The sequence below is a fragment of the Talpa occidentalis genome, unplaced genomic scaffold, assembly GCF_014898055.3.
Source record: "Talpa occidentalis isolate TD23 unplaced genomic scaffold, MPIMG_talOcc4v2.1 talOcc4.14, whole genome shotgun sequence".
Taxonomy (NCBI): Eukaryota; Metazoa; Chordata; class Mammalia; order Eulipotyphla; family Talpidae; genus Talpa; species Talpa occidentalis.
Window position 1 is genome coordinate 18,272,050 of NW_023601433.1, and position 12,163 is coordinate 18,284,212.

The 12,163-nt window shown below is 39.7% G+C and overlaps 1 protein-coding gene across 1 annotated transcript in view; it reads left to right on the forward strand.

Moving 5' to 3' along the window:
* ODAD2 (outer dynein arm docking complex subunit 2) overlaps nt 1-10,669 on the forward strand; it is a 128,942-nt gene extending 118,273 nt beyond the window's left edge. Inside the window, exon 20 of the mRNA XM_037510160.2 lies at nt 10,242-10,669. Coding sequence (XP_037366057.1) covers nt 10,242-10,355 — 114 coding nt within the window. The 3' untranslated portion in view covers nt 10,356-10,669. The remainder of the gene's footprint in view (nt 1-10,241) is intronic.
* Nucleotides 10,670-12,163: the final 1,494 nt, after the last annotated feature.

Consider the following 12,163-nt stretch of genomic DNA (forward strand, 5'->3'; position numbering starts at 1 on the left):
AGGTAATAGGGAAAACATGATTTAAAAGGAGAATCTTGCTATAAGTGTAAAATATGCATTGAAGAAAGCTAGATCAGCACACAACAAATATTGACAGTGATAAGCTACTTATGTACCACAGCTCCTAATGGATTTTGAAAGAAGATCAATATTGAAAATGAAACTTTATTAAAAATTTTCTGTCAGGAATGCTGGATTGGTTGTAGAAAGACTTAGGGATGGGATTCGTTCTATTCTTTCAGGAGGATTCTGAAATAGGTTGGCATGATATATGAACAATGCTCTACATGTATCATTTTAGGGACTTCAAAATCCTTCCAAAATAGGATTTATTTCACTTGTTACTACTGAAAAGGTACCACTTTGGGATATAGTTGGAAATATCATAAGCGAAAATTTTGGCTACAAGTGATCTTCTCTAAAATTTGTAAATATATTTGAAAATTGTGGAATAGTAAATAAACGTATCATTCATTTAAAACTCAGTCTTTTTTAAAATTTTTATGTAGAAGAACTAGGGTGTTGGCCAAAGGTGCAGGGGCTGAGAGAATTCACCAGAGACAGAATGGGGAGCAGAACAAGCAGATCGACTGAAATACACTGCTGAGGGGAGCAGCGGGTGCGACAGGTCTGTTGCGCCATGTGGGTAACTCCCTGGCCGGGGATTGAACTCAGGCCATAGAGGTGAGAGCACTGAGACTTAACCTTTAGGCTACCAGAGAGGACCTAAAACTCAGTCTTAGTGTGTCCTTCCAAAATCTTGTTGAGACTGTCAGAACTAACAATCAGTCTTTAGGATGTGGCATAGGGCATGGTTCTAAGGCAGCTATTGGAAGAGTGACTGTGGATACAGCAGATCTGTGAGCAGCCAGCCATGAGGCCAACCTTACCAGCTGAGCAGCAAGAGGAAGTGTTTGGGAGTGAGAAAGATATTTAGGAAAGAAAGAGGTGAGAAAACCAAAGATTAGCCCTCTACCTATAGTGAAGATGAGCAGTATTTTTGCATATCGTGAAATTGGAAAGGGTCTGCCTAAGAAACAGGAAGGGCCAGGCAGAGTTCTGGGACCCTGTGTACTACTTTTTGTTCAGAGGCTCTATTTTATTTATATGAATTTTATAGAAGAGATAAGGTTTTGTTTAGGTACAAAGGGAAAAGAGTTTTAATGCTGAAAAAAATGTTGGGTTTTATTTTTTTAATATTCTCTAGCTTAGTTAGCATGCTTAGGGCCAGTCCTATGTTCTGAACAGTTAATTTGCTCAAAATCAGGCAAGATGGTCTCTGAAATAAACAGTCTTTGAGAGAAGAGTAAGAAAAAGTTCATTCTGTTCTAAAATCCATTGTGTTTCCTTCACTTAAAGTTGAAGTTCTTATATAGATGCCATTAAGAAGCATTTTATATAGTTTTAGCAAAAAATAATAAAGTTAATATTTAATTATATATTAAAAACTTTAAGGTTCCCCCCCCCCCAGAGTAGGTGGAAACATTATGAAATTTTATGGTAATGTTGCTTAGGTTTCATTTTGAAAGATCTTGGACATTAGAAATGTTTTTAAAAGAGAAATTAAGAAAGCACAATCATATTTGACTTATTCCTCCCCACAAATTGTATGAGAGAAGGAAAACATTTCCCAAATGGGTAGCAAATGACAAGGCAGACTTTTAGGGTATACTTGATACCAACAGGGTGCAATGAAAGGAAGGGCAGAGAAGCCTTGAGAAGAAGGTTAAGTCAACTGGAATTTTAAAAAAGTGATCATTGAGCCAAAAGAATCTTTCACTTAAGGTTATTTCCCAAGAAATTAGTCATTTATTTTTATCCTTACAAGCTTACTTCCAACTTAGTAGCAATAGAGAAAGCTATTTCTTTGACACTGAAGAAAAAAAATTGTGGCTCCTCAATTCAGTCTTGTGCTTTATTTTTTCCATATTAATCTGCTTTTGAAAGCTGAAAAGAAATCAAAATAAAATTGGGAAAATGGCTTAACTATAGGGCTTTTCTGTTTTCCATTCCTTGGCTTCATTTCTTCTGGATATCTTTCCATATTAATACACATGAATTCTATATCCAGTAAGGCATTTAATATATTAATGTCTCTGATTTTGAATTCCTTCTAATAATGTGCCAATTTTTTTGAGATACATATAAGTGCAAATAAGAATTTAGACTGATTCTATTATTGAGGAGTATTGTGGAAATTATTATCCCTACATTTAGACAGCTGTTAACCTGACCTGATTATTATATTAAATATTTAAAAATTTTTTCTTAGCTTGGTAAGATTTAATTTTAGAGTTCTATATCAGATTTTATAAATTGCCAGCACTTCCTAGAGCAAAGTGGTAAACAAAACCAAATCCTTCCATGGAAAACGTCTTCAAATTATTAAGATAATTGTTTTTTAATAAATAGTGCTATGTAGGGCCTCCCCTGGTGGTGCAGGCAGTTGAGCGCAGCGCTGTGAAGCTGTCCACAGCCTCTTCAGTGCCAATTCGATCCTGGCCGGCTGGCGAGGGTCCCACATGGCGTGGCACACCTCTCCTGTCGCGCCCGGTGCTCCCCTCAGCAGTGTATTTCATCAGTCTGTCTGTTCTGTTCCCTGATGTGTCTCCGGTGAATCCTCTCACCCTCCCATGCATCTGGCCTGTACCCCGGTTCTTGTATAAATAAATAAATAAATATTTTTTAAAAATAAATTAAATAGTGCTATGTATATTTTATTTTAAAATATTTCTATGCTAAATGATGAACTGTATTAGGTTAGGATATTATTCTCATGATCTTGCCTTTAATAGTAAGAAAATTGGTATTATCAAGAGAACACTTCAACTTTCTGTCCTACCGACAAACATTCCTGTGCTGTGTTCAGTCTAGACTTCTCCTCTCTGGTTTGTGATTATTTCTCCTTTTCCTGGTTATTCCCACCCATTGTCTCATGATCCCATTTTGTCTGTCGCCAAAAGTGGAAATTCTGACATCGGCTCTTCCCTCTGCACACTCAGTCTTGCTCCCCCCTTGCCTACTAGCTCATTTCTTAAGGTCTCATCAGTGGCTCACAGCCGCTATGGAATCCACCTCATCCGGGGAGTAGCATTCTCTGAAGAGCCTCATTGCTCCAGCTGCCCCTGACTTTTCAGCCTACTGCCATTGACCTGTGCCTTCAAAAGTCAGATATTGCTCTATCCGTAATCTCCAGGATTTTCAAATGTCCAAATTTGGGGGACTCTTCAGTCATCAAGTTAATAGTCTCCCCAAGGCATGTTGTACTGTTAGCCTCACCATTTCCTTCAAATTTCACTCTTTCTTGGTTCCTGTGATTCTATCGTCTCCTGGTCCACTTCCGACTTCTCATCTCCTTTGCAGGCCTAACTACTTTCTGGCCAATCCACTTGTTATATAGGACTTATTTTTATTTTTATTTTTTATATTTTATAATGATAAGTTTATCAGGAAAAGGGAAAGAAAAATAGAGTCTCCTTCGCGGTTACAGGTGGGCAGGAGAGCTGCCATAACACCTTTGTAAAGGGAGAGGTTTGTGGAAACAAATACCTGCATAGTCACCGGTGGGCAGGAGAGCTGCATTTGGCCCACTTGTTAGAACTTTTAAAATAGTGTAAGTAATGTATGTGCACTGGAAAAAAATAGAAACTAAAGATGAACAGAAGGGGAAAATATCAACTGGAGCCGGCTGAGGGAGATCTCTATGAACCCTTTGGGGAGGTAGAATTTTACGCCTACAGTCTTGGGGAGCTGTTGACATATTTAGGGCAGTTGTTCCCAATGTCTTTCAGAAAATTGCTCTGGTTTGAGAATGTAGGGGAATAGGGCTGGAAGATGAGTTAGCAATAGTTCAGAGATAATGGTAACTTCAACTAAGGTCGGGTCACTGGGGATGGAGAGAAATGAGTGGATTCAAAGGAATTTAGAAAGTTAAAAACAATAGGAGTTGGTTACTGTAATAACACAGGAGATGGGGGTGAGCTTTGGTTTTTATAATATAAATTAATAAATAACATAGTTTAACTTTGCCTTTCCATGGATATTTAGAATTGTGACCACTTCCTTCTTCCTACAATTTCTACTTTGCATGGAAAACATAGTCCAGATCTGACACATTTATCCACTTTTACTGTACAGTAGCTCCCCCCCCACACCTTATCCACAGGGGATATGTTCCAAGAACGCCCAGTGGATGTCTGAAACCAGGCAGAGTACTAAACCCTATATATATTATGTTTTTTCCTATACACATACCTTTGGTAAAGCTTAACTTAGAACTTAGGCACAGTAAGAGATTAACAACAGTAATAGAACAATTATCACAATATATTGTAATAAAAGTTTTTGAATGTGGTTTCTATCAAATTATCTTATTGCACATAATATTTTTGGAATGCAGTTGACTGACTGAAACCTCAAATTGGTGGGGGGGCTACTATATCTATTTCCTTCCTCTGTTTACCTATAGGTTCTGATGTCCTTCTGGGCTGACTTTGGAGGAAACTCTAATTGAAGAATTCCTCACTCTATTATAATGGGCATGAGTTGTATTAAGGCTACTGTCTTGCAGTACCTTTTGGTTCCCTTAACGGCACCACAAACCTCCCGTGAACATATTAACTTTCATTAGAGCAAGACTAAAATTGCTTATTTGGATCCACCCAGTTGGAACTCTAGCTGAGAAAGTGAACTAACAACAAATTTTACTTTAATTTCATGACTCAACACCAACCGACTTTCAATTTGTGATAAAAGCAGCAGCAATAACAGCAAAGATCGCCATTGATGAGCATGTAGTACAAGCTCTTTTGCATTCAGTGTTTCATTTAGTCCCCACATCTTTACTATTAAAATACCTGCATCTTATGGCTAGGAAATCTGATACTCAGGGAGAGTGACCCCAGCCCAGACACAGTCGGGAGGAACCAGGATTCAAACCTAACCCAAGTGTGAGCTCACAGCCACAACATTTCCTAATTTATGCGAACACACTTAAAAAGCAGAAATTCCAGAGAATCTTTTTCACTTTGATCTATCCAGCAGCAAAATGCAATTCTAAACAGTCCTGTTCACATATGTCTTGTTAGCCATCCTTATCCTATAATTTCTTTAGCATTCTTATCCAAAAAACCTACAGGTTAATATTCTTTATATTTGATAAGAATAAAAATTGAAGAGAAAACAGAAGTCATCCCACATGATGCCTTAAGCTTCTACCCAGACTGGCATGTGGAGACTTGATGCTTCCTTCTCTCTAATATGGGGTGCAGAGCCCCTAAACATAACCATTAATCAAAGCGCACTCCACCTAGCATTCTTTCGAAGAGAGTGGTGAGGGCTTACTTTATTGTGTATGTCATTTCTACCACCCAACACTCAAGACCCAACACTCTCATCTTGTGTGTATGTGAATATCTCTCTGTGCACAAAAGCTCTCTAGTAGCAGTAGTTTTTCTAGTGAAAAACACAACGTGGAAGAAAAGCCAGAGGACCAACTTGCCGAGTGTGGGTAAACATCTGCCCAGAAAGGCTCTAAGTTGGACAAGCAGAACCCACTGGTCAGCTCTGTGCAGATGGACCTTGGGCCACGTAAACATGACAGACACTCTGATCACCAGGAGGTGGACAGACACCACTTAAATGCGAGCCCTTGAGTTCACTTCATTGCCCAAACAGAATCAAAGGTTTTGTTCAAGCCAACAAATATGAAGTGTGTTTTGAGGACCATGGCTCTGGTGAGCTATCATATGAAATGAATTACCAAGGCTCAGAGTCAGGATGTGAAAGAAACCGCTGTGGAGTCTCCACTGCCATGGCAGCCGAGACCAGCCAGCAAGAATAGCTGGGAAACCTTTGTTCAGGGCAAGCACACTCCAACGTGTTTCTTTTTACTGGGCTGCGAATTTGTGCTACAGCCATGCTGCGTTGCCTTACAAGTGGGAAAATAGCAAAGGGGGTTCTCAGTTCAAATCAGCTCTGGAAACTCATGCTCTTTCTGAAAAACCTGCTAAGCTCAGTGTGCATGCAGGTATTTCAGAGCTCATTCAGCTCGAGTTCAAATTCCTATTTCCAACCCCAAACAAGGTTGAGTCAAACCACAAGAAAATCTGTTATCACTCAAATTGGTACATGTGTTTCATCCAGTGAAATATATAAAATCATGAGTTGTTAGATATAACGTAAAAATTGAATGCAGACAACAATTCCCAAGGCACCTTTGTCTCACCTTCCAGAGGATGTGAATCAGGGTCCCAGCTGTGGACTGAAGACAGGAGCCTTGAGATCAAAGCCTTTGACACTGGCGGAAGTGTTGGTGTTAGCTGGCCCACAGTCCATGCTCTGTGCCCCCCTCCCATGTCCCTGTTCATGCCAATGTTGTAAAAAAGTTATATGCTTGAATGATGTTTTAAAGTCCTCTATGCAATTAAGTTTTAGAGCAAGGGAGTTAGTGTTCCTCCAGCATATATATGAAACTCCCAATAAATTTATGTTCCTTGGGTATGTTTGGGGGAGGGGGGATTAAAAATAGGAAAGTTTGGGAAATGAACAAACACTTCAAAAAGTTAAACCCGAGGTGTTTTTTCCTCTTTAAATATTACAAATCTTTTTATAGTTGGAAAAAGTATACAGATCAAAAGGTAGATACCCAAAAAAGTATATCAATTCCATGTTCACTTGCAACATGGAATATCCAATTTGCATCTCACTTTCCAAAGAAGTATAGTCCTTTCAAGTAATTATCACAAACGTGTTACAAGCCACCTTCACCTTGCCCCGTGTGTGGTGATTTGAAAACCCTTGCCGCTCCTTCCTTTTTGTTAGCTGCCCATCAAATGCAGGATTTTGCATTATGTTATATGGATGTTTATTTTAAATCATTCCTCTAAGTGCCCCAGTTTGCTTGTGATATTCTTTAGAAAAACAAAATCATATACCCCTAAGCTTGTGTCAAAACAAAGACATATACAGTATGTGTGTTGCCCTGATGGTTTGGGGAAGTAGCATATTTTAATCAATTTTTAAAAATGCATTTAGCTACCTGGCCTGTGGGTGTATAACAAAGCAATGAGTAACATTCATAGACAACAGAATAATATTCAGGAAAAACAATAAATTCACAATGCAGCATGCGGAGAGAAGTGCTAGGAGTGCTTGTCAAATCCATAGCCATTCATATCCCGAGCCCAGGGAAAATCCTACAATTTCAACTCTGTACCCTTGATGTTCCTGGCAAAGGAATGTTCCTGGCTTAGGAGAAAGAGCAAAGGAGAATAAATTAACCTGTAAAGAATAAATCACACCACCTGGCACACAGTAAGCCTGGTAGCTCATAAAATCACTTCATGTTGTGTAAATGTTAGTAACCTGTGGGGCTGAAGCCAGTGAGTCACTCAGGTATGTTTAAGGAAGCCACTCACTGCCCCCTGCATGCGCCATTCCAAGCCATAGCTTCCTCTTTTAGCCATTTAAAAAAAAAAAAGTCACCCTTTCCGACAAAGGCCTTTAAAATCCTAAACTGGTGGCTGCCACTGATGATTTTTAAGTGAAAAAAATCCACTCACCATCATATGGGATGTAAATTGAAGTCTTGTGGTTAATGCAAGAAACATGGGCAAAATTAATTCCCCAAGGAACACGGTCCTCTGAGCGCGTTCAGGACGAGGGGCTGGAATGGAGGAAAAGCAGAAGCACGGAGAGGCCACCCGCAGTGATCACACGTGGGATCTAACGTGAGGCCTGTGTGTGGACAGCAGGCTCTTGCTTCCGCAGCTCTTATCTCACTGACTCCTGGAGCAATTGCAGGTTCTCTGTGACACAGGGAGATGCCAGCAGCGTGCCAGATGTTATGACTAGTCCATTTCACAGTCACAACTCACTGGTTTATGTAATACGAGGTTATGTAACTGGCATCAAGGACTCGGGAATAAATTTAACGGACTCTTGGAAATTCGGAGAGGGGCCCGCATAACAACAATGGGGTCGGAGGGAGTCTGGGCAGATGCGGATTGGGTTTCAGAGGGGCGTCAGGCCAAGGGGCTGCTTTGCAAGGGAATCAGGCAGGGGGGTGGTAACACCTGATGCCAAGTGGAGTGGGGTCATTGATACCCCTGGAGGTCAACCAGAGATGAGGTGGGCCTGGAGCAAGTGCTGACAGTGGCTAGACAGCCCTTAGGGCCAACATTCCTGCTTCCTCATTCCTCCCAAACTAACCAGGGCTGGGTTCCAGAGCATAAACTCCAGAACCAGACTTCGCAACTGGCGAGAAATCACCATGAAAATGAATGCCATTTATGGAGCCCTCACTTTGTGCTGAGTGCCGGCTTTACGTGACTCACATGCTTAACCTGTGTGAAGGCAAGCCACCTCAGGGTCCAGTCCTGATCTGAAAATGCAGCAGATGCAGAGGCCTGGCAACCAAGTAGCCATTGAAAGTAATTTTAAGGCTAGCTTCATCCTCTCTTGAAAATAGAGAACACAATCATGCATGTTCTTTTTTAAAATCCTGCTGTCATTCTTACATTCATATTGACATCTCTCTCTCATCCTAAAGTTGCTCCTAAAATAACCCCCAACTCCAACTTCTGCAAATGCTCTCTCCAAAACAGGGAGCTCCCCTACTCCTCCCTCCTTTCCATCCCCATCTGTTGTTTTCTTCTGCACAAGGATTCCTCCACCCTTTCTGGTGTAAATTCTCAGCCTACACTTCTCCAGTTTTCCTTCTCACACCAGGCATACAGGAATCCCTACAAAACTCAGGGAACAATCGGACAAAAGAGGGGGGAATCAAAGGAAGTAAAGACAAAGAAGTCGATACAGTTAAAATATTTTTTAAAGGTGTATATTATCTCATTCATCTTTATTACCCCTCAGGAATGGGCGATCCTATTAGCTGGTCTGCATATAAATCACGGAAACCTGACTCCACAGCCCACCCCTTTGGCTGCTGTTTGACCCTGCCTTTTCCAGAAAGGAGCTGAAGGCTTAAGGCTGATCTCCACTCAAATAGTTGGGATCTGAAGCTGGAACTTTATTTCACTTCTCCCCCGATTTAAATTCTCAAGGGATTGTATAATTTACAAAAAAAAAAAAAAAAGAAAAAGAAAGAAAATTGACCAGAATGCTGTGTTTCAATAAAAAGAATACAGATTGGAAAGCAGCACTGAGGGGAAAATAGGTCCATCTGAGAGTAGAGAAGTATTCACATCAGGCTTTCCCGTGTCAGGACTGGGCTGCTCTTCCTTAATGTTTAGTGATGTAGCAGAGGAGTGAAATTTCTACCTTCAAATCCCATACTCAATACTAGAGAGGAAAAAAAAAAAAATACTGGAGAGTCATGGAACGTTCCAGTGATGGAGAAGGAAAACATATGATTCAAATTAATTTTTGAGGTCTTATCAGAATGTTCATTGGAATCATAATTGATAGAGTTTTTTAAGTTCCAGTTAATTTATTTGACATTTATTTAGCATCTTCTATGTATTAGGCACTATATGACATTGTAAGTTTCTTTGACAGTCCCTGAAAACATGTCTCTTTAAAGGGGAAGACTATAAATGTAGCAACAGACATTTGAGTAAATTGCTGAGAGTTCTAATAAAGGAGAAATGATATGTTGCTTAATGGAAATTAGTAAAAGCCTTGGGGAAAGGCTAGATGGGTCATGAAAGTCGGTAATATTTAGAAAGTCAGAAAAGGGGGTGGGAGGGCATTCTAGGTAGAGGGATGGCAAGAAACCTAAGGAAGTATGACCTTAAATTGACATTGTTGACATCGAGTTGACATGTCCCTTAAGTTGACATTGAGAGTTCACTGAGAGTTTCTACTAAGGGACTGATATATTAGATTGGGACATGATCAAGTGGATTGTAATGTAGAGAGATTAAATCAGAGAGGACACACCAGTAGTCCAGGCGTGGTTTGCTGTTGGCTTGTCCTGAGAGACAGAAAAGTCAGAAAGGATATGAGATGTTTCAAAGCAGGATCTGTAACATGGAGATGACCAAAGAAAGGAGAAAGAAGGATCTAACTCATCATCATAAAATAAAAACATAAGCATTTCATGAGAAGTGCCTGTATCTGATTAGGCATCATTTACATTTTGGTGACTTTTAAGAATATTTAACTATAATGCAGTGTTAGTTCAATGAGCAAAGAATAATATTTAAAACCAGCCTAATGTTCTCTTTTTGGATTCATGATTTGATTCTCCTTTCCCTCTCCTCCTGTTTTATGCGTGACAGCTTCTGCTGGATATGGTCGGGTCCCCGGATGAGGAGCTCCAGGAAGCTGCAGCTGGCTGTATTTCCAACATCCGCAGGCTGGCTCTTGCTTCAGAAAAGGCAAAATACATTTGAAACCTGAATAAACATTACAAACGACCAAATTTTACATGACACAGAACATGTCACTCCCATGGCCAGGAAGCCTAAATTGGGAAACTTTTATTAGCAAACCCTTTAACAGCAGACAAATGTCTGAAAGAAAATATGCATTGTAAGATGCAAAGGATGTTGTTCATCTCAAAATTACATGGGTACTTTTGTTCTATGTATGTTTTAGGGACATGCCATGTAATGAATTGAAAGTCAATAAATGTGTGATAATTTTCCAGGAATTTGAGATGAGCACACAGTCTGTATTTGTGAAGATTTTAATAAAAACATGTGACCCTCCCCTTGTGCAGCTTCGTGGTTATTCACGAATTCCTTCTGTTAAATCTATCTAACTGGCCTGTCATGATGCTTTTGTCTGCTCGATCACTTGTAACCCATGAGAGAGTTCTGAGGAGATGTGCTGATTTCATAAACTGTTATTAAATAGAATTTAGAGTTAAGCAGCTGGACTGGGGGGATCATCCCGAGGTCATTCCAAATTCGCCTAAATACTATCAAACATCTGAGAACATAATGTATAACCGTCACTGTAGCAGATAATGCTAATCACAAAAACATAAGTGGCGGTGATTTCTCTTTTTTACTTTCTGGACTCATCACGCATAAACACTGATAAGTTTTATTTCCCTCCCAGAATTCACCAACATTTTTATAGAAAGAATTAATTTATGCTGATGTAAGGATAATAGTACTTCACATAAAACTTCTGTGAGTTTCTGAACTTGTTTTCAGCACACAAAGTACTTTTTAAAAAGTGGCTACAAAGGTTAATAGCATTTTATCAGGTTATAGAAACATTAGAACCCACTTAAAAGAATCACATATGTAATCTCAGTGTGCTGAAATGTTTGGGAACTAACTGTTCCAACCACCTAAATAGTAGCCAAGAAAATAGCGAGTGCACACCAGGTTCCTGACGACAGTCTCACTTAGTGCTTTAAAGAGCAGGCAAACGGATTTTATTGAAAAATATCAAGGACTGTCTATATTTGTCATAATTTGGAGATCATAAACCTAATTGAATTAAATGTAAATAATTTGTGTGAAATGAAAAGGCTGTGCGGGAGGAAAATCATACCAGCGATAGATTCTCCAACAAAATATACGGCCTTTCCGAGAATTTTAACGTTTCATCAAACAAAAATTCATCTTCACTGTTTTTTAAGAGGGTTATAAAACAACAGTGGGAACAAGGGACTGTTATTAATGGTAATTAAGAATTGAATTTTAAAAATGGTTTAAATCCTATAACTTTCAACAGTAACTATTTCTAATGTTAATGTCACCATTTTAGTTGTTTCACTAACATTAAAAATGAGCCTAGAAACCTCAGATTATGACAGCCTCCGAAAGTTAGTAAGTATAGTACAATTACAATATCATTAAAGCAAGCTTCCACAGTTGTTTTAGGATTTTAATATATTATGGGAATTAGAGGGTCATGGAGTCAAGAGAAGCAACAGCAAAAAACATCAATGTCAAAAAAAGAATTGGAGTTGGCCTCTCCAGTGGCGCAAGGGGTTAAGATGCAACCTATGAAGCTGTCCTCAGCCTCTGCAGCATGAGTTTGATCCCCGGCCAGGGAGCTACCCACATGGCGCAGCAGACCTCTCCTGTCTCGCCCTCTGCTCCCCTCAGCAGTGCATTTCAGTCAGTCTGCCTGTTCTGTTCCCCACTCTGTCTCTGGTGAATCCTGTCACCCACGCCCCCACCTCTGGCCTGTACTCCAGTTCTTGTTTGCATAAATAAATAAGTCTTTAAAAAAATTG